The sequence below is a fragment of the Falco biarmicus genome, chromosome 13 (genome assembly GCF_023638135.1).
Source record: "Falco biarmicus isolate bFalBia1 chromosome 13, bFalBia1.pri, whole genome shotgun sequence".
Taxonomy (NCBI): domain Eukaryota; kingdom Metazoa; phylum Chordata; class Aves; order Falconiformes; family Falconidae; genus Falco; species Falco biarmicus.
The window spans coordinates 11,176,483-11,199,216 of NC_079300.1; the positions used below are offsets into that span (position 1 = coordinate 11,176,483).

The following is a 22,734-nucleotide window of genomic DNA, read 5'->3' on the forward strand; positions in this document are numbered from 1 at the left end:
GAAGCAAACCAAAGATAAAATAAAAAAGGTCTTAATGTCACGTAAAGGAATGTTTATGTGTGCAGATGTATAAGTAGTAGTGACTATATTTTAAAACTCTTCTATATGATAATGCATTGCTTTCAGCTAACTGACAGATTTATGTTAAGTTAGAAGACACGGAAGATTAGAAGTGTACTGCGAGGAATATGGTTCCAAATTAAACTCTCTTTACTTACTAAATTTGACTCAGTGCTTGGCTCTCAGCAGGGCTTTGTGTTACAGTACTTCTTGTATTGACACCTTTTACTTCTAGAAAGAAGATCCTTTCTCTTTCAAATGGCTCTTTTAAAATCAAAGTAGCCTGCTTATTTCTAACTTAACATAAAGTTGTTGCATGGTCTTCTGGGATGATGGGGTGTTCATGCAAGCTTGCATTTCTTCCTGTAGGCGTTCGTTGTGAAACACCTTTTGGAGTATACCCAACAGAGTGAGTCCAACCTGCAGTACAGCTTGTTTTTAGTTTTTGGCATCTTTATGACGGAAATAGTGCGATCTTGGTCCCTTGCACTAACCTGGGCTTTGAATTACCGCACGGGGGTTAGACTACGTGGAGCTATCTTGACAATGGCGTTTAAAAAAATTCTTAAGCTGAAGAACATAAAGGAGAAGTCTCTTGGAGAGGTAAGCTGCAACATTGTTTTGGAAATTGCAGTGTGAAAAGGGATATGCATTTATATTCCTTTGTGAATGAGCTGTGCCTTATATCTAAATAATGTTATGTATTTTTTCAGCTCATAAATGTATGTTCCAATGATGGTCAGAGGATGTTTGAAGCTGCAGCAGTTGGCAGTTTGTTGGCTGGGGGCCCTATTGTGGCCATCTTAGGAATGGTTTATAATGTGATTATTCTGGGTCCGACAGGCTTCTTGGGCTCTGCTGTCTTCATCCTTTTCTACCCAGCAATGGTGAGTTGGAAAGAGTTAAGACTTACTTCCTTTTTATTAGGGCAGACATACGTATAGTTGTGAATAGGTGTTGAAATGTGCTAGATTTAGTCCATTTATGGCACTGCATGTTATTGAACATGTTTCTGAAGATGGTGTATGAAGCAGAGATTTGGAATCGGGAAGCTCAAAATGATGAAGAAAATTAGGAAATGGAAATAGGAAATCTGATAGATTTGACTGAGATAAATATGCATAGCTAAATTAAACTCCAGAATGCTCAGGTGCTTGTGGTCAGGGTTGGAAAGGCACTTGCCTTCAGTTTCTGTACAGGAGCTCATTGTTGCTTGAGCATGTTGCTCTTGACTTCAACAAAAGATGTTGAAAAGCACCTCATCTGGGAGAGGGTGTTCTTTATTAGTTACTCCTGCCTCTACTTCTGCTGAGCTCTGAAATAGGCTAGTTCAAGCCAGATTCTTCTTGCCTCTCAAATGCCCTGTAAGGCTGTTGAAGATTTGTCACTGTATTCATGATACAGATTTTAAAAAAGCATGGAGGCTGAATACTGTAAAGTCCACTTTGGTCCTATTGTAATGATCAAAATAATGGGAATTCTGTTTTAAAGAGGAGAATGAGGAGTGGAGTTTGATCATCTTTTCCAGTTCTTTTCAGCAGTCCTTCTCTATTGGTGGGGACTCTAAAGACATTGCAGGAGTATGAAGAAGGGCAAGGAGGTGAAAACTTCCTAAAGTAGTGTGTTGATTTTTAATTTCAGACCAGGAATGGGATGAATGCAAGAGTAGCAGATATTTAGAAACATGTGAAAAACTATTTATTTTTAGATTGCTTTAGTAAAAGTGTTTAAACTGTGTTACCACCTTCATAGCACTGGCATATGGTAGAAACTGATCTGGCTGTGCAAAGTCCAGCTTGCTCTTTGGGCTTGTAGTGGGACCAGGTTAAAAGGTTGGCTAAAATGGGTTCTACTGTTCTTTTGCTATGAGGGTCAACTTGGTGTGTTTTTAGGTTAATGTGTTTGTAGTCTTGGTGCTTAAAAAACTTAAAACTGGTACTATTCAGTGCTGGTAAAAGTGCACAGCCTTATTTTCACAAATCTTATTTTTGTTGAAACTTGGTATTGTCAGTGTGGTGCTCAAGTGTGGATGAGAGGATATGAACAGTGTTTTCAGCCCGACTTTTATGTTAAAACAACAGTCACTTTGCCCCATCCCTGAATCCCTTTTTCAGATTCCAAATCATCTTTCTCTGGTAATTAGGAGGAGTTGAATGCACTTGCTCTTTCTGAGTTGCCATTAATGGTGTTGCCTTTTGTTTCAGATGTTTGTGTCACGGCTCACAGCTTATTTCAGAAGAAAATGTGTATCAACAACGGATGAACGTGTGCAAAAGATGAATGAAGTTCTTAATTACATTAAGTTCATTAAAATGTATGCCTGGGTCAAACCATTTTCTCAGAACGTTCAAAGTGAGTTCACGTAATCTGTAAATATTTCCTTTTGTGCAGATGCCCCATTGCTTTAGTAGCCTGGTGCATCCTCCTAGCTTAGTACCATAGGTGTCGATGTACCTGCAGTGTGGTAACACTTTCATCCTTTGGGCTTCCTATTTGTTATGCACGATAGGGCGGATGAACAGATCTGCTTCTGAAGCTTTGCCTTCCAGCATAATAATGTTTGTGTCCTGGCACTAATCTTAATTTTTAGAATTTTGTTCCATTTTTTATAATTTAATAAATGTGCTAGCTGCTCCATTTTAAAATAAAGACAGACCTCTATTCTTACGGAGATTTATAGACCATTATAGTTTGCCTGTCTGTAACTGTGGTCTTTATGAGAAGGTATATATATAATATGATAAATGCTAAAGCGTAGAGTTAGGCCTGTCTTACTCTATTTCTGATGGTAGCATCAGCTGTGTATGTACCCTCCGAATCCTCCTTCAAATGTGGTGCCCCTATTTATATTTCTAGAAATTCGTGAGGAAGAACGTAAAATTTTAGAGCGTGCAGGCTACTTCCAGAGCATCACTGTGGGTGTGGCTCCCATAGTTGTAGTCATTGCCAGCGTGGTGACCTTTTCTGTCCACATGATCCTTGGCTACGATCTTACAGCAGCTCAGGTAACTTACTGGTGTTGAACATATTGTTTACAATATTGCTACAGTACCTTTTCTGCTAAGTCATTTCTCTTTATCGTATTCTTTGCTTTGTGGCTGTGCCAGTGGGGCCAGGCTGTAGCCTTGCTCACAGAGAACGTCTGATAGGTCTGACAGCAGCAGATGTAATCTTACATTTTGCACAAAAACCTCTCAGTGCTGTTTCAGTCCTGACCTTCCCCAGAATGGGTTTGGAGCTGAACGTAGATGAGCACTCCTGTTTGCTATTCAGATAGGGCACTGGGATTACTGGATGTTTTTGTTTTGCAGCATGGTTGGATGGAAAACGGCACATATGGCTTACAACAGGATTTGAACTTAGGTCTTCACGTAATAGGTTAATGCAGATTGTGCTAGCTGCTGCTTTCGGTAGGCCTGCAAACACTGAAGTGTCTGTCTTGGTCTGTTACAAAGCACGGGAGAAAGAGTTGTGCAGATCTGCTCTTTTGGGCTGTTTGAGAACATGTTGAATATTTAAATAGTTATTCTTGGACTGTGGGCCTTTTCTATGGCTTTAAATTGCTGTTGTGACACTTCAGCTTTTAGAAGGTTGAAGTTAGCATATTGCATCCAAATGTGATAATCTGTCTTGTCTCATTTTTAGGCATTCACAGTGGTCACTGTCTTTAATTCAATGACTTTTGCTCTAAAAGTAACACCTTTCTCAGTGAAGTCTCTGTCTGAGGCATCTGTTTCTGTTGACAGATTTAAGGTAAGCAGCGTTTGGCCTTGCCATTTTAACTATGTGTGGAATGTTGTATGTGTACAATAGATACTAAGGGAACACTTGAAAGGTAATGTTCTAATGACTGAGGAGTTCTTTTTATTTACACTTAGCACTGCAGATCACTGTATTTTGTGGAAGAGATACAAATCTAGTGAAGGAATAGTAGAAGTTTAAGATAATACCGGTGTGGGAAGCAAAATATTATTATTTAATGATTTTTATGTTGGCCACTGTAAGGGATAAGAGTACAGGACTAGATGACTCAGAGCATAATGATTCTTAAACTCCCTTTAAAGACCCATCTGTATGAGAAGGCAGTGCAGTATATCTGCAGTGAAACTTTGTTTTGCTAATGAAACTGTTTTTGGAAAAATATCATGTATTATGTAGGCAGCTTTGCAGAAACCAGTAGAATTTTGCTTGTAGTAACGAAAAACTGAAGTTTTGTATTTCCAGTCTAGTTAAGTGACTGAAACTCTAGTAGGTGAATAAAATGCAGTTGTGATCTGACAAAACAGAATTTACGGCAGAAAATTCAACCCCTTATAACAAACAGCCCTACCTCATCCTTCAACCCCTGTGAAGTAAATGCGCTGTGTGTACTTTAGTATGAACTCAGAAGACAGACCTTTTAATTTTGTCTTGTCTCTTGAAGACAATAGTGCATTGGACATTTTAGAAGTTTCCAAATAGGATTCCACAAGCATTGACAGATACATGGATTCTGTGCAGTGCATTCATGAAACAAATCTGGGTGTGAGAAGTATAGGAACTGCAGAATGGTTTTGAGATCCCATTGCTTTGGAGCATCTTTGTTTCATCTCATGAGTCACCCTAAACCAGACTTTCTTAAATCCAAATGTGCTGAAGGGAGTTTTGGGGGTGGGGGAAGACAAGGACAGGGGAAATTGTAATTATCTTCCAGTCTGACTGTAAACAGGGTAATCTGTGTAGGGAGTATAACAAGAGGTGGGGATAGTCTAACATCACAGTAAAAATGTAACTTGGCTTTTTGGCTCTGTAAATGAGTGTGACCTTTCTTCCGAATGTATGATTTGACCATAGCAATTGTAAGAGTATATAAGGCAGAGGATTGAGAAGTCTTTAATTACAAAAGGCTTCTTAGTTCAAGTCATAAATTATGTAAGTGGAAAGCTTTTTATCTTGTAATTAAACTGTGTGAAAAATCTCTTCCTAATCTGTGTTGATTGTAAATACTGATGGATGTGGTGGAAAACGTGATACAGTGGACTTAATGTCTTCTTATTGTCAAGCAGCCCAAGACAGATCAGCTAAACTTGTGAGAGATGACTTTTTTCCCAGCAGAAATGTTGAAGGGTAAAAGCTGAAGTTAAAAGTCATTCCATCTCTTTCCATAATGAGTTGGTGTGCAGGACAAGTCAGTCACTTTCCCTTAAAATGACCTCTTCACTCCAACCCATGTATTCTACTCCTGTTTTTAATCTGGAAGTTACAGAGCTGCGGTTGCAAACAGTGTTAAAAGAATAAGCCCTTCTGATGTTGCTTCCAGAGTATCGCAGTGCTGTAAAAGTCTTAGTGTATCTAAGTACTTCCACCACATCCAGGAATGCCCCAGCCACTTAGCAGGCCTGGAGTTAGTTTACACTAATGAGCTACCTTTTGCTCTTCAGCTTCCTCCTACTATATAGCCTGATGTGTTTTGCTGCGTGAGTGTGCCATAGGCTTGTCTCCCAGTCTTGATCAGGTGTCTCATCTTTACACCTCTCTCACAACTCCTATCAGAGTTTATTTGTAATGGAAGAGGTTCATATGATAAAGAAAAAACCAGCCAATCCTCACACCGCGATAGAGGTGAAAAATGCTACCTTGGCTTGGGACTTCTCCCACGCCAGCGTCCAGAGCTCACCAAAGTTGACCCCCAAAGTGAAAAAAGACAAGAAAATCACCAAGGGCAAGAAAGAGAAAATGAAGCTACAGAATGAGGGACAGCAAGCTGTGCTGGCAGAGCAGAAGGGCCATCTTCTAGTGGACAATGATGACCATCCTAGCCCTGAAGAGGAGAACAAAATCATCCACCTGGTTAATCTTCGGCTTCAGAGGACTCTCTACAACATTGACTTGGAGATAGAAAAGGTGAGAGAAGAAAGGAGGAAATCTGAGCTTTCAAAAGGCCTCATTTTTATGTGTCCCTTGGAATAGGACACGGTGTATTTTTGCATGAAATGGAGCATATTGCTTTTGTGCACTCCTGTAATATCCATAGCAACTGCGGTGTCCAGGATGCAGTGTATGATCTTGATGTAAACAGCTGTGCCATTTTAGCAAACTAGATTTTTGCAAACAGCCTATGAAATGACTGCAGGTTGTATAGGTTTCACATTTATGTGATGGTTTTGCTGTTTCTAGTTCTCATAAAGTATACAAGCTTGAAGAATCGGCAGGGCAACAGTTATTTATCAGTGGGGTGTTGGTGGATAGTGTATTTCTGCAACTGCTTGATAATTTTTCAGGGTTTCGGCTATATTCTTTGTGAACTGTTTAGGTGATTAGGTGTTCTAATGGAGCATAACAGTGCTTTTCATTGAAGAATGTGTGGTTTTCTTCCTTGAGAATTTTTGTACAGAGACTTTCAAGAGTTTAGAAGTAGTTGGAATTCTCATTCCGAGATGGGTAAAAGGATGTAAAATGTCAGAGAAAAAGCATTGAACTCAATATATGACATCTTCTACAAATACAACAGTTTTGCAGTCTGGCAGTTGGGTGTTGTAGTAATAGGATCCATGTATTTATCAAGATACTTGTGGTTAAATTGTTTTCTATAGTCAGATGAGTAGTGGGATGGTTTAGACTATTTTAAACTATAACCCCCCCTATATTTTAAACTTCTGAGGAGGATGCATTTACTTTAAAAAACAGCCTTGAAAAAAAGAGTACACAGTTGAAAATATCAAGTCTAGTTTTCTGTCAGAAGTTTGCAAACGAGAAGCCAGTAATGTGTTCCACAAGTGGCTATATATCCTTTTATCCACTTTACCTTTTTTTACGAAAGGAACAAAAATAGTTTTGATGAATTCATTATTTAATATGGGTGTCAGCTCGCCCATCTATTTTTTTTTTCAGAGACATACTTCAAAGTGACTGAATTCTAGCCTTTTTTTGGTATGTGTTTGTTAGCAAACTGAATCTCATAGACAGGGAGATTTACTGGACCCATATATCCTAAATTCTGCTTTTCTTTCATTCTTTCTGTCTTTACATCTTTTTTTACCACTTTCAAAAGCATCTTGGTGCATTCTGTTCAGGCAAGCGTTGGTGCCTTTTGCTGAGTGCAGCATTCCCTGGGCCCGTATGAGGCCTGGTCAAAAGGGAGATGGTCTTAAAATACATTCATTTTTACCTGTAGAGTTGATTCAGTATTAGTCCACTGTGGGATAGCATTCCTTGTTGGTATGATATTCATCATATCTTTATTTGAGAGTTAAAATACTGACTGTCTTGCTTTTTTGTCTATTATGTCCCTTTTCAGCTGTCATTAATGTCCAGCTGTCCCTTCGGAGGTACTGAAGGTAGTCCAAATTCTGAAAGGGATGGAGAGTGTAAGAAATGAGTACCATAACTTACGTTTTTTTCTGTCTAGGGAAAACTTGTTGGAATTTGCGGCAGTGTGGGGAGTGGAAAAACTTCACTTATCTCAGCAATTTTAGGACAGGTGAGAAATTCTGTTTTGACTGCTTCTGTAGTTGATGGGCTCAGTATTAGATAAGACATATGCATATATGTGGTTAATAGAAGGTCAGTCTGTTAACTTGAAATTTAGACAAAATATGTAAATATCTATAATGAAAAACAAGAAAGAATTTGAAAAACAGAGGATGTTACAAATACTTAACAAGACATGGCCTTGGGAGAAGGAATAGCTGCCATATCTCTGTCAAGCTGGGACATAACAAGATAAGCTCAAGGAGAACCAAATGGTTAATGAGACCAAACAGAAAATTACTTGAACTATATGTGAATTGTCCTAATTGGCATACTAAAAGATCCACCCTCGAGCAAAGAAAGCCCCCTCTCTAAAGAATTGGGAGGTGAAAAGCCAGAATGTTGTACCTTTAAATGGAGGGGAGGCTTGCTAGAACCTATGAGAATTAAATGTAACTAAACATAATTGTAAACGATTGTTCCGAGTGTATAAAATGTTTTACTGTGTGTTGAGAGGTGCTGCTAGCTTTGTGGATTTGCATACGCATCTCTGCGCAGACATGCAATAAATGGTATCTCAGCTCTGTGTGTGAGATTGGCTCTTTGCACACCGGGTAACAAACTGTGAGATAACACTTCTGCTCTTCTCTTTCCTGTCTCCCATTTCACTTACTTGTACTCTGCAGAGCGAAGTCTGTTCTAAGCATGGAATAGCATAATTTCAGAGTTTACCTTTAATTTCAGATGACCCTTTTGGAGGGTAGCGTTGCAGTAAGTGGAACATTTGCATATGTGGCCCAGCAGGCATGGATTCTCAATGCTACACTTCGGGACAACATTCTTTTTGGCAAGGAATATGATGAAGAAAGGTTTGTCAGAACTGTTTGCTGATTTTCGTGAAAGCTTAGTAATTCTTGCCCAGAGTGTGGGGGAAAATTAATGCAGAGTACGCTGCAGTTAAAGCCTGTGTATCCTTTTAGGGTCTATTTTCAGGATTCCTTTAAGTCTCAGACTTAAGAGCCTGCCTCTCTTGCCCATGGTCACTGTGGTTGATGGCTGTCCATGCATCTGTCATAGCTCATTTGCGCTGAGGGCTATACCTCATGCAGGAGTACCGTCTGACCTCTGTTTTTAGCAGCTGCTGTGCAGCCTCTTGCTGTCCTGGCCTTGCCCTTTTTAAACACAACTGCTGCTTGCAAGGTACTGGCATTTGATGCAGTGAGGGCCTTGCCTGTGGCCTGTGCTAGCTGTCCCCAGAAAGAAATTGCCTCCTTACCTTCACAGTACTTCAGAAGTAGGTGATTAATCATTATCCTCAGTTTCTTCCTGGGAATCCAAAGCAGATCATTTTTGTTAGGCTGCAGGAATGTCGGACATTGGTGTAGAAAGTGAGATGATGCTGTACTAGCTAGGTATGTGGGGGAAGTAACAGTGTTCTTACTGGTTTTCTAACTGTTCTTTAGATACAATACGGTGTTGAATGGTTGCTGTCTAAGGCCTGATCTAGCCATCCTTCCAAATGGGGACCTGACAGAGGTATAAGTTTTGCTTATAGTAAACTAATCAGTAGATGGAGACGAGTTTTGATTTGGCAGACTAGACTGGAGTGAGGGGAACATCAGTCTGGTACGCTTGTAAGCCAAGCTGTTGAATGCACCATGTTGAGTTGAGCTTATCAGTGCAAGCCCTGAACTACTGAGCGTTGTGTCATGATTTTGACTCAGATACTGACAGTTTGGGAGGTGTTTTTGTGTTGTAAATTAATCTACCTTAACAGGATGTATTTGAACTTCATTTAAAATAGCTAAGAAAAAAGCATGGCTATGTTAATATAAAAAAAGTAAAAGAAGCAAAAAAAGTACTGTCACATTTCATGTATATTAACCTTGAGTTTGAATGTATAACAAAGAAGTGAACACCTGAAGTAGAATATATATATGTATTAGAACAATATCTAATATTATGGGGTGTGTGCATCTATGTATGTATAATATATATGCTGTGCTTCATTCTGGTCACCTCTTGAGCTCTGAGTATCTATGTTGCATGGTGCTGTAGAAATAAAATAATGGGTGTGTGTCTGTACAGATTGGTGAACGAGGGGCTAACCTGAGCGGAGGACAGCGTCAGAGAATCAGTCTGGCTCGAGCCCTGTACAGTGACAGGAGCATTTACATCCTTGATGATCCCCTTAGTGCCTTAGATGCTCATGTTGGAAATCACATTTTTAACAGTGCAATAAGGAAGCACCTGAAATCAAAGACTGTCCTTTTCATTACTCATCAGCTTCAGGTACTACATCTCTCATACTTTCTTTCTTGGACTTCCTCAAAATGCTGTTACAGGACAACCCTATCCATCTATAAGATGCATGTTTACATTTACAGGCTAGGTTTGCAAATAAGTGGCAAGCACAATGTAATTCTTGATTTGATGCCAGTGGTGCTTGGTGTCTGATTGTGACTGGTAACATTTGGCTAAAGATTGGTTTTGATAGAACATAAAAACTTTGTGTAGCGTGAGAGTAATCATGATGTTCTAGTCAATGCAGGACCTTTGAAAATTAAGATGTTTTTTACATGGGAGGAGGCATGTTACGTGCAGATGTCTGTAAATTAATGAAAAGGGTTTAATTGGGAGTGTGTTTGATTACTGGACGTAATGATAGAGACTTGGACTTATTGCTGTTTTCTCCAGTATCTTGTTGACTGCGATGAAGTGATCTTCATGAAAGAGGGCTGCATTACTGAGCGAGGAAGTCATGAGGAACTGATGAATTTAAATGGGGACTATGCAACTATTTTTAATAACCTACAGCTGGGAGAGACGCCACATATTGAGGTACTTGTTTATTTTAAAGTGCTTTGAATGTTGACTTTTCTGGTGAGGTGAACCAAATGACACAGTTGGAAGACTGGAAAATGCCTTCACATGTTCATGTTTGATCTGACCAATAGGTTTCATGCAGAATAATCTGTGCTTTGTTAGCACTTTTTATTTGCATCACAGTATTTAGGAAATGTGTAATAGAGAGGACTCTGCCAATGAACATCATGAATTGAACATGAAAGTAATGTATTTTCTCCTCTGGTGATGCTCAGAGCAGGAAGCTTGTTGTTTCTTGTATACCTTGCTTCTTAATTTACCTCCAACTTAGCACAGACCTGGACTAACCTTTGCCTGAAAAAATTCTTGCTGTGTTACTTTTTTTTTCCACATAGAGTGTGACGGAGGCACAGCAAAAGTGACACAACTTGTCAAAAGTTAGATGTGACAGTACTTTGGGAATGTAGCTGAAAATGCTTTGGTTTGGGGGCTTTTGAGAAGAAAAATGGCTGCTTAACATTGCTTCTGTTATGAGACAGTGGCTGTAAATGGAAACTTGGATTTATGCTCTAGTATTTTAGTTGATGGAAAAAATGTAAATCTAGAAAATAGTAAGAACCATTTAGTAGGACATGCATTTAAATTTGCAGCAATTAAATTTTTACCACTTTTCTCCTGTTATTTCCTTTATTCTTTGAGTAAGCAACTTGGCTGGTTTTTATTTGATGATTTACTTCTCTAAGTTTTGTGTGTGTTTTCTCTTAGTAAGAAGAGATTACAGAGCACATCAGCAGTTCTCTTTTTAAGAGTTGAGAGGCTTGTTATTCACAGGCTGCTGACATTTAAAAAAAAATGTGTTTCTGACAAGGTAGCGTTGGAAAAAATATACAGACAGAGAAGGTGCTTGGTGAAGTTTTCTCCAGGGAGATGCTGGTGAAAGAAGCAAAACAATACAATGCATTCATTACTCTGCATATCCTTTCTGAGGCATGAAGCTTATAGTTCTGCCATTTTAAGATTAATATAATGACAGTTAAGATGAGATTCTCCTGTCTGCATGCTTGACTGACCTTCACTGTCTCCCTGTGAACACTAGCTCTTGTAAGGAGCATTAATTTGCATTCCCTGTAGGATAAGAAATGGATGGTAAAGTTAGATTCTCAGTGGTTTGACATATGTGAGATGTCTCTTTTCACATAGTGTGGGAAGATGGCCCTGAAGATGGTGTGTAGGGGGTTTCAGTTAATGTAGGCTGTTTCTGAACAGGTAATAACTTCCATTTGTGGGAAGATGGCTGGGTTTAGAACAGTAATTGTATGTGCAGTTTGGTGTTTGGACATTTGATTTCTGGAAGACTAAGCTAACCTGACTTCATCTTTAGAGTCATTTAATGAGAGATTTCTTCTGAAGTACCTAGGGTGTTTGGGGAAAAAAAGGCTTTTAAGAAAATTGTGAGTTGCAGTTGTGAATTACAACTGTGATTTTAGAAGGGATGGGGATTACATCTGTCTCTTGGTAATACGGGTGTCATTCCTCTACCATGTGTGCTTATAGTATCACTGATTCTGGAAATTAAACTTGCACGCTACCAGTACAGATTGGTAGCAGTTCAGATTAATCAAGCTGGAGAATTTAATCCACCAGAGTTGGCAGTCATCTGTAATAACGGTGAAGTTAATATCCTCCTTGATGTGAATGCTAAGCTGTTGAAAACCTTTGTCCTTAGGAGGCAGCTTATAAAAAGTTTGGGTTCAGATATGAAAATGTCAAAGGAAATACTCTTGTTATGTTTAGTGTCATTGTTTTCCTGCAGATTAATATAAAGAAGAACACAAACAGTTCACTGAAAAGACCCCAGGATAAGAGTACCAAAACAGGGTCTGTGAAGAAGGAGAAAGTTGTAAAGAAGGAAGAGGGTAACTATGTAATCAGATTTCTGGCTGTAGTTATTTTATGCACCAATAAGATCAAAACATTTGCTTTCATAGTGTAGTATGAATGTACCTCCCAGCTTTTGGAAGTTTTCTCAAGTCCTGACCACTCAGTGTGGCTGATACTGCACAGGTAGTGGGCACTGAACATTAATTCATTCATTAAATATGGGTGCCTGCACAATGTTTTTAAGTTCAATCAGGCTGCTGCTGGTCAGATGCCATTGGCATAAAGGAGCTTACAGCGCACTGTCCCCCACACTGCCTCTCCCTCCTATCCCAAGAGGGGTAATGTGTGTGGCTTGGTACTTGCAGAGTCCTGGGCAGGACATGGTACTTATGTATGAAGAATTGGAAGGTCTGACCTCTGATTTGTGGTTCTCTCTGTTGAATGTTAACTTCGAACTACAGCGGGCTTTAAAAAAAATAGTGAGGCTGATGCCAGCCTAATATTTAAGTCTGTGCTGATTACGCTTTTTCAGATGTACTATGATGTGAATGATTCTGCAAGGAAGTGTGACGCTTTGAAAAATGTTTGAATCATTAAGTTCTACGTATTAAGTAATTTCTGTATTTTTGAAAGTTTTCTGTACATTTTGAAGATGACTAGTTTTGTGTATATTCACAAACTTACAGAAATCTTAATGGAACAGCTTTTTCCTCACTCCCCCTTTCTTTTCCTCCTTTTGTTTCACAGGCCAGTTGGTCCAGTTGGAAGAGAAAGGCAAAGGCTCTGTCCCTTGGTCTGTTTATGGTATCTACATTCAGGCAGCTGGAGGCCCCTTTGCATTCCTCATCATCATGGCACTGTTTGTGCTGAATGTGGGCAGTACAGCTTTTAGCAACTGGTGGCTGAGTTTCTGGATCAAGCAAGGCAGTGGAGTAAGATAAATAGCTTTTGTACTCTCTTGTGTCTAATGGGCAGGGGGATTGCTCTCCTAGACTAATCCAAACCAGTCTTATGAGACCAAATGGCGCTTCCTAATTTAAGCAAGTTGTAAGGCTCCCCAGGAGGTCATCTCCCCAAGAGTGTTGATCTTCAAGAATTAGTGAGCTCCGCTAGTAAGAATATAGCTCAGGTGGTTTTGCATTGCCCTCTTGTTCCTTGCCTTGGTTAGTCTGAGAAAAGGAAGTGAAAATGTGAAAGGAGCCAACCAGCTGCAGGAGGAATTACTATTTTAGTGCTGTTTTTCGTTTGAATGTGACCTTACATCAAACAGGATAATCTTGTTAAATTATATGGCTTTAAGTCAAATTAATTTTGGGAGTTGCTTTGAAGATTGTGATGAGCTGGAATGGTTTGAGACTTTTCCCACTCTAGGGGTTTTGACTGCAAGTCTTACTGCATTTGAAGTTTCAAATATAACTGCAAGATTTTTTGGGGGATGAGTGGGGTGGAGGGAGCAAACTACTAACCTCAGATAAGAAATAATGAAGTGTGGATGGCCAACGATATTAAAATAAGCAATGAGATCCTTAAACATACTTAAAGATTAAAAGAAAGAATGAGAATGTATGACAGTGTGACAGTAAAGAATTTACTGCATACTGGCAGAAAATAACAACTTTTTGATAAGAAGACTGTACAGCGTATCCAAGGTGAATATTGCTGTGTAATAAGAGTGGTGGTATGCAAGTATCTGGTGGTGTTCAGAAGAAAACAAGAAATAATAAGCATGAAATGAGAGATTAGGAATTAAATGAAGTAGGTATTGTGGTAGTATTGTCAAAGATACTGTAGGAAAAGGGCCAATCTGCAAGTCAAGTATTTCTGCTAGGGAAAACTTTCTGAAGTACTCAAAGATTATTGAAGTACTTTATTTAGAAATTCTGCATATGGTGGGAGGGGACACAAGACAGTTAAATTTTACCACGTATAGTGTGTGTATGCTTAATCCATGTCTTAACTAACTATTCACCAAAACCTTGCATTTTCTGCAGAACACCACTGTGACTTTGGGAAATGATACTGTCATAAGCAACAGTATGAAAGATAACCCTCATATGCATTACTATGCTGGCATCTATGCACTGTCCATGGCAGTTATGTTGATCCTGAAAGCTGTTCGTGGTGTTGTCTTTGTAAAGGTACGTGCCAATGTTGCTGTTCTTCATTTTCTCCCGCCCATCCTCCTACTTCTGTATATTGCTGTCACTGTGGTTCTTTTGGTCACCTCTCAAGAGAGACTTTTAAACTAGAGGAAGTCAGATCGTGGATTGTGAGGTTTCCGTAAGTCATCTCTTGGGGCTGCACCATACTTTCTGTTAAACTTCTGCTCGAGTTAATAGCTTCCTCCCAGTGGTTGGAAGGATGGAACGCAAGGAAACAAATATTATGGTTGGAGACAGAAAATCAACAGAATCTTTTGGTGCCCAGGGGAGGTTCAGTGACAGGAAAGCAAACATTCTTTCATGACACTGATGTTTTCTGCATTGTCAGGGAACTCTCAGAGCATCCTCAAGGCTCCATGATGAGCTCTTCCGACGGATTCTGCGTAGCCCCATGAAGTTCTTTGACACTACACCCACTGGGCGGATTCTCAACAGATTTTCCAAAGACATGGATGAAGGTATCTCTCACTGCATGCTCTGTAAATCCCATATTTGGACCTCCCAGTTAACTCCTTAATACTCTCCAGTCTCTTGCTGTTGGTGTGATCATAACCTGTATCTATTGCCAAATATGTACTTGTAATAGACAAAGCAGGAGTTGGGACATACCTGAGTTATGATTCTAGAAGGCAGCTGATGTCTCAAGTCTGTCCATTCACTTTTGAAGAATAAAATATGCAGCTGCTTTTGTGCTACAGACTGCATATGTACGCTTAGCAGTTATTGCCAGGGGAACCTGGAGTGTCAGGGTGAAGGTGATGTGCAGCAAAGGTGGTAATAAGGTCAGAGTTGCATTAGTGCTATTTCTGCAAACGGGAATAACTGAAAAGGCTACTGGCATCTCAGAAGATAAAAGCACCCCGAATGAAAATGTACATTGTTAATTTGAAGAAGCCATGAGAAATCGCTGTCCTTGTCGATGATGTACAGATGAACTGAGTTGCTTTATGTAAGTTGTTTTCGCTTTTTGTACTCAAGATCTTCCTCTTTTCCCTCATCTCTTCCAGTTGATGTTCGCTTGCCATTTCAAGCAGAAATGTTCATCCAGAATGTCATCCTTGTGTTCTTCTGTGTGGGGGTGATTTCTGGGGTTTTCCCCTGGTTCCTGGTGGCAGTGGGGCCCCTCATTGTCCTGTTCACAGTTCTGCATGTTGTGTCTAGGTAAGTGCATCAGCTGCATTGAGTAAAAGTAAAGATACTTTGACCTATTAGTAAGGACACAGGCTTCTTGAAGTATATATGTATCAATGTAGTGGTTGGCATGTGGTGGTTGTACATGCACTTAATAGTGCTTCTCTCCTTCCAGAGTCTTTATTCGAGAGCTCAAACGTCTGGACAATATCACACAGTCTCCATTCCTGTCTCATATTACATCTAGCATCCAGGGTCTCTCCACAATCCATGCCTACCACAAAGGACAGGAATTTCTGCAAAGGTTGGTCTGGATACCCATCTGGGAGTGGTGAAGCAGAGAGCAGGGTGTAACAGGTTTACATTCAGATTTATTAATGGGGTCTATAGCTGATGGCATGCATTGGCTCCAAGTGTGAAAGTTATTTTTCGGGGGGGGAAAATGAGGGAGAAAAAGAAGGAGAAGGGTAAGGGAAAATTCCCCAGTAGCCGACTGGGAAGAACAGTGGTGATGTCCCAGGTGAATGCCCTCCTCTGGAGTTCTCTGTAGTGCAGCAGGTGGCAATGATAATGGCGAGGACAACTTTTTGGGCTATACGCTTTCCCTAGCAGCATATAGTTTTCATCGGGTCCTGCTCATACTTTCTATTGATTGCTTCTTGTGATGGTGTTAGCATTGTTTAGAGCACACTAACAAAACCTCAGTGTGCCTGTTGATAAGCTGTTAAGTCTCTGTGCACGTGTATAATTGGATAGCATTTATCAAGTATTTAAGTGACTGTTAGCCACCCTGTGCACTGTGCTTGGTTTTCTCTGGTATAAACTAAAATCTGCAAAACAAATGTTAAGGAAAGTGAAACATTTCTCACGAGTGGTAGTCACTTCCCTTGAGAACCTGCCACAGCAGTATCAGGGCTTTGCAGGTGCAAGGTCATGAGACCAGCAGTGTGGGACCACAGGGAAAATTGCCACAGAATCTCTGGAAAGACACTGTTTACACCAGCTTAGATGGAAGATCGCAGAGGTGCAAAGAGCAATCCCTTAGCATTGCTGGTGGTGCTAGAGCACTACGGCACTGCACACACTCTTGCAGCAGTGATTAGTGTAAAACAGAGTTGGGTGATCAGAAAATCTCGTTGCTGGCTTTGTGAATCTCTCAAGTGTCTCCCCTTAAACTTCCTCTCTCAGGTCTGCAGTGTCAGGTTTGTAAATTACGTGTTTATTGATGTGTTTTAATTAGTGTCGCCAGTCCTATCAAAACTTCCTGTAACTTTACTCTCACACTTGTGTATAAAACAACAGATATTCGGAAGGACTGCTGCTGTTACCCCTGGAGTAATCTGTAGCTATCGAGCATCCTCTGAAGGTCTTCAGTAGGCGAAGTTGTAGTGAAAGTGTGTGTAATGTGCTTGAATTTTGATTCACTCGACTAATTTACTGTTGTACACAGAAACTTGGTAATTTGACTTTCAAAAGTTTGTGCTAAGTAGATACCCGACATTGTTCAGGAATGTTTGTAAATACTGCTATCATGGCCTAGTTTGAAACTTTGTCAACAACAGACTAGGCTTTCCACCCTGAATTCTGATACTGCTCTGCTATTCGTAGAACATCAAGCTTGTGGAGGTCTGCTAACCTTTCCTGTATTTGTTTCAGGTATCAGGAGCTCCTAGATGACAATCAGGCACCATTTTACCTGTTCAGCTGTGCAATGCGCTGGCTAGCTGTACGGCTGGACATTATCAGCATTGCGCTTATCACAACCACTGGCCTTATGATTGTCTTAATGCACGGCCAGATTCCTCCTGCCTATGCCGGGCTGGCTATCTCATATGCTGTGCAGGTGAGTATGGCCACATATTGTGATATTTAATTTCTCATTTAATGCAGTTATCACTAATGAGTAAATGTAACACACCACTGAAGACTTTCCTTAATGCACTGGAATGCAAGAAGATACTGTTACCCCTCTTGGCAATGAGGGGGAGAGCAACTCAGAGTCAGGACGTTTTGCTAGCAGCCGAATTACAATTTAGGAGGAGTTAGGTGCTTAAGGCTATTGTTGTGGGGAGCTGCTTTTTTTTAAATGGTGAAGTGAAAACGTTTGAGGCTCTTCGTGTGCTGCAAATCGCAATTTTCCTGGATGTTTCCAGAAATTGGATTGATGGTACGTCAGACGTCTGCCGAGCTGATGGCTTCGTGCATTGTCTGCGGTATGTTTTCACAAAGAGCATCCAGCGTTGCAGCTGTGCGGGTTAGGGACTTCAGGGCTCAGAGCTGTTGCAGTTGGAGCTGTTTGGCCTTTTCTGCCCCCTGCTGGTAGAAACGTGAAACTACAAAACATAGACGGCTAGTATTTGCAGGTGTTGGTTGCGGGAAACCTTTCTAAACTGTTGGCTTTCCAAGTGATTAATAAATTGTGGTTATTTTAAAATTAACTGTCAAGTAAAATTAACTTGCCTTGGGCACCTTAGCCATATTGTATCAAATATTACAGAATCAGAATAATTTAGGTTGGAAAAGACCTTTAAGATCTTAAGTCCAACCATTAACCTGGCACTGCCAAGTCCACCACTAAACCATGTCTCTCAGTGACACATCTACTTGTCTTTTACATACCTCCAGGGATGGTGATTCCACCACCTCCCTGGGCAGCCTGCTCCAACGCTTGACAACCCTTTTTGGTGAAGAAATTTTTTTCATAATATCCAATCTAAACCTCCCCTGGCACAACTTGAGGCTGTCTCCTCTTGTCCTGTCACTTGCTGCTTGGGAGATGAGACAGACACTCACCTTCCTACAACCTCCTTTCAGGTAGTTGTAGAGAATGATAAGGTCTCCCCTGAGCCTCCTTTTCCCCAGGCTAAACCACCCCAGTTCCCTCAGCTGCTCCTTGTAACACTTGTGCTCTAGACCTCCACCAGCTCCGTTGCCCTTTGGACATGCTCCAGCATCTCAGGGTCTGTCTTGCAGTGAGTGGCCCAAGGCTGAACACAGGATTTGAGGTGTCAGGTACAGGGGGACAATCACTTCTCCAGTTCTTCTGGCCACAACATCCATTAGGTTCATCTCTTAATTCAGTAATAAATCACAGCTCTAAATTTGTCTTCATTTTCTCCCATCACTCCAGTTAACAGGGTTATTCCAGTTTACAGTCAGACTTGCTTCAGAGACAGAAGCTCGCTTCACCTCAGTGGAGAGGATTGATCACTATATCAAGGTAGGATAATACATTCAGCTGCCTGTTGTAACATTTCTTGTTGCTTGTCATGTTGGTGGCATAAAAGAAGTGTCAGCCATAGTTGCCTTAGTACAGAATGTGTGTTTCTGATCTTGTAAACACATTAATGCATGTACTATAATATTACAGAGTTAATCTATTTTATGAAGCACATATATAAGCATTGGCAGGATGAGTAGCACAGGAGCTGGTAGGTAACTAAGCTTGCAGGCATCACTTGCCCGGCATTACTGAAGTTACATAGGCGATCGCAAGTTTGCTGACATTCTCAGCGGTGGAGTGTATGAAAGGGGTAAGTGAGAAGTCAATGCTATATCTTACAGTAAAAGAACAATGTTCTGGCATCCTTCATTTTAAACCTAATGGAATTGCTTCATTTAAACACAGATAACTGTTACTTTACATGTAATTCTGCTTCATCCTAGTAAGTGGTTTTTATTGTTTCCCTCAGCTATCTTATATAACATATTTTTGTATGCTTAAAAAGTCAGGGAGTTGCTCTCATTGTAAACATGAGAAATGTGCTAGGCTAAACATGAGAAATATGCCAGGCTGAATGCTTAGCAAGCTGCTCTGATTATCTGTAACCCTTTCTTTATAACTGGCATTTGTGTATGTGGAACTGGGGATAGGTCAATGGGGAAACTGTAGCCAGGAGAAAGCCTTCTACTGGGTCTGGTCTTTGAGGTGAAAGGCTTTTTGATGTAACATACAATACACATTTGCTCTGAACTTTGGAGTGCAATATAAAATCTGGGCTATGTAGTAGTTGCTATTTGTAGAATCTTATTTTAGCCTATGGATTTCATACCGAAGAGAAAAAAAATGCCCACTCCCCCAGTTAAATAAACAAATCATCTTGTGGCATCTAAGCAGGAAATTTCTTTGTATAAGAAGGCTTGGTGACCCCGCAAGCTGACAGTTGTGTGCCAGATACTGCCCAGTACATCTCACTGGGCTGAGATGGGTTTGTCACTGTCAGGCTTTCAGTGGCAAAACCTATGGTGGTAGGCTGTTCGGTTTTTTTGTTTGGTTGGGTTTTTTTTAAGTTCCTGTCTAGACAGCCATTTTATTTTGAAACTGTAAAACTAGTTTGAATGTGAAGGGAAGAGGTGGGTGTGCAATGAAACACCATGCAGGTTCTGTGTCTTACCAAGTCCCAGGCTTGCCTTCTCTCAGTGCGGCCTCCAAGGTTACTGTTATGCGCCCCAAGCTCAAAGGATTGGAGCACTATTGTAGCAGATCACTGTTTTTCTCAAACCCTTGGGGTACAATTAATCTGCTTTCAACTAGATATTGCAGATGTCCACAACTGATAGAGTCCCTGTGGGATCTCTCTATGGTCACGTAAGAAATGGGTATCTCCAGAGGGCAATTTATTACCTGTTCTAAGGGTTTATACTAGAGTGAGAAAAACTACACTCCAGAAATGCTAGCTTCTTTGTAGCGACACCTAGTTGGCTTGGAGATTCTTACTTTGTGTGTATTTAAAGTTACATGAGGTGAATCCTGCGACAGGATTTCTGCCATTCTTTGAAACTGCTTGTGCCAAATATGGGAAAGTGACCTTGGCTTCATTCTAAACGTGCTATAAAGGCATGTGATTGGCTTTCAGAGGTTCTGCTTTTCTGTTTAGTTTGTGAACTGCTTAATGAGGGACCTAATAAGGAGCAGAGTAAAATAGCAAAAGTAAGCTGGAAGGGGCCCAACTGACTCAGTGATTTAATAGAACATGAGAAAATAAGGAAGAGAAGGGAGAGGTGTAGCATTTGTACAATGTGTCACGTGGGCATTCTCTTCTGTGTTGGAATCGGCAGAGGTGGCCCTGGCATGACATAACAAATGAGACAGAAATACAGCAGATTTTGCATCCAGAAGCATCCAGTCTTTGGAGTGCCGTAAAACTCGAAAGGATTGTGCTCATAAATAATAGGCCTAAAATACTTTTTAATTCCATTGATGAAAAATATTGTCGAGTAGAAGGACAGATGTCGTTGAGGCAACAGGAGGAGAACAATGCATGGTCCATGTAATACAGCAAACGTCTGAACCAGTGAAGCTGACATCTAGCTGCACAGTTCATAATAAAACTACCATAAATTGATCTGCAGGGAAGAGCTGCTGAAAGCTGCAGCTGGTAATTTTCCTTTCTGGTGTTCTGTTTACTGGAAACAGAACTTCTGTATTTTGTTTGTTTTGTTTTGTTTTTTTAAGACACTTTCCCTGGAAGCTCCTGCTCGGATCAAGAATAAAACTCCTCCTCTGGACTGGCCACAGGAAGGTGAAGTTGTTTTTGAAAATGCAGAGATGCGGTACCGAGAGAACCTCCCTCTGGTACTTAAAAAAGTGTCCTTTACCATCAAACCAAAGGAAAAGATTGGCATTGTGGGAAGGACAGGCTCAGGTAAGGAAAAAACACTAAGCAGAGTTAAATTAATATTTTTATAGAATGGGAAAGGAATAGAGTGGGGCAGTTATTGGTTCTTCTCTGTCTTCTCTGTGTTTGAATAAATTGTGAATTGCGCAGGAGAGGTCCTGTCAGCGGTGGATTCTGTTCATGTGCATACATAAGCAGGATCCCTGTAAATAGTAATGAAAACAAGTTTCCATTTAAAGTAGAAGGCTATCCTACTCTATCTGAGGCAGTATGCTTGTAATGTTTAACACCCCAAGCCACTTACCAGCACAGTATGCTATCTACAGTGTGCTTGTTGCAGCTTATTTGATTCTCTTGAAATTTTTTTTTTTTTTATTGATGCTGCAGCCAGGTTTGGCTTTAAGCTGTCTCAGAAGTCTGTAATGCAAAGAATCAAACCCCTTGTTTGTGAGATGACTTAAGTCAACTCCAAAATGTAGTTTTTAAATAAGCAATTAATATTGCTTTTTTGGGTTTATGTGGCAAGGTGGGGCAGCACTGCAGGGGTGGCTTCTGTGAGAAGAGATTAGGAACTATCCCTGCAATTGCTTAGAAGTTTAAATCCTGAACCTCAGCACTTACCAGCATTGTTTGCCAGGACTTTATGGCATTTTAAAACACTTCTCTTACACATGGACAGCTTTTAAAATTATTTCTCATCTCAAAGCCACCACGACTCTGTAGAAACGCTAGTATTCTATTTCCTGTCTCACTTTTAGGGAAGTCTTCCCTTGGAATGGCACTCTTTCGTCTTGTTGAACTGTCTGGAGGCTGCATTAAAATTGATGGAGTGAAAATAAATGACATTGGTTTGGCAGATCTTCGCAGCAAACTCTCAATAATTCCTCAGGAACCTGTGCTGTTCAGCGGCACCGTGAGGTTAGTGAGACCATAAAAAGGCAAGAAGGACTAAGCGGGCTACCAGCTTGTACTTCAACTCGTATAGATGCCTGGTGAGATGTCAGTTCTTGGGCATCTTGGCTTCTGTTCTCTGTCTTGAAACAAAAAAAAAGCACAGGTAAATGATTTTAGCTGGCCCAGTGCATAACTGGGTGTGATCATCCTCTGTGGAAGTCTTGCTTTCCCTTTAGATATGATTGAAATTATTTGTATCTATCTTCCATCTCTACTCTTTTGTCTTTTAGCTACTCTATCCCTAGTGTTCTGGGAGCATCTGATTTCCTTGGCAAGGAAACGCTGTCAGTGGAAGGCTAGATGGAAATCATCCATCTGGATGAATTAGCACACTGCTGTTTTGCCATTCATTGCTGAATAAAAATTCTGGTTATGTTTTCTGCTTCCCCCTCCAGATCAAACTTAGATCCTTTCAATCAGTACAGTGAGGAACAAATCTGGGATGCTTTGGAAAGGACTCACATGAAGGAGTGTGTAAGTATTATGTGCCCTGTGAGATACATGTTTGTCTTTTAACTTCCAAACCAACATGTTCTTTAGTAGGTACTTCAGAGACCTTTAGATAAAGTTTTTTCTTTGCAGTTTTTACCCCTTGTTGGCTATGCTTTATTTCACAGATTTCCACACCACACACAAACCCACCCCCACCCTCC

At 40.4% G+C, this 22,734-nt stretch overlaps 1 protein-coding gene across 10 annotated transcripts in view; it reads left to right on the forward strand.

The window, feature by feature from the left end:
- The window catches only part of ABCC5 (ATP binding cassette subfamily C member 5), a 49,257-nt gene that overhangs the window by 20,607 nt on the left and 5,916 nt on the right, over positions 1-22,734 (forward strand). For all 10 annotated transcript variants that reach the window (XM_056358205.1, XM_056358206.1, XM_056358207.1 and 7 more), the window contains 22 exons: positions 430-663; positions 774-947; positions 2,265-2,412; positions 2,917-3,065; positions 3,706-3,813; positions 5,593-5,943; positions 7,448-7,519; positions 8,254-8,378; positions 8,973-9,045; positions 9,598-9,801; positions 10,207-10,350; positions 12,149-12,251; positions 12,964-13,148; positions 14,208-14,354; positions 14,707-14,836; positions 15,386-15,539; positions 15,685-15,813; positions 17,166-17,352; positions 18,640-18,729; positions 20,965-21,154; positions 21,886-22,045; positions 22,477-22,555. In XM_056358205.1, coding sequence (XP_056214180.1) covers positions 430-663; positions 774-947; positions 2,265-2,412; positions 2,917-3,065; positions 3,706-3,813; positions 5,593-5,943; positions 7,448-7,519; positions 8,254-8,378; positions 8,973-9,045; positions 9,598-9,801; positions 10,207-10,350; positions 12,149-12,251; positions 12,964-13,148; positions 14,208-14,354; positions 14,707-14,836; positions 15,386-15,539; positions 15,685-15,813; positions 17,166-17,352; positions 18,640-18,729; positions 20,965-21,154; positions 21,886-22,045; positions 22,477-22,555 — 3,336 coding nt within the window. The remainder of the gene's footprint in view (positions 1-429; positions 664-773; positions 948-2,264; positions 2,413-2,916; positions 3,066-3,705; positions 3,814-5,592; positions 5,944-7,447; positions 7,520-8,253; positions 8,379-8,972; positions 9,046-9,597; positions 9,802-10,206; positions 10,351-12,148; positions 12,252-12,963; positions 13,149-14,207; positions 14,355-14,706; positions 14,837-15,385; positions 15,540-15,684; positions 15,814-17,165; positions 17,353-18,639; positions 18,730-20,964; positions 21,155-21,885; positions 22,046-22,476; positions 22,556-22,734) is intronic.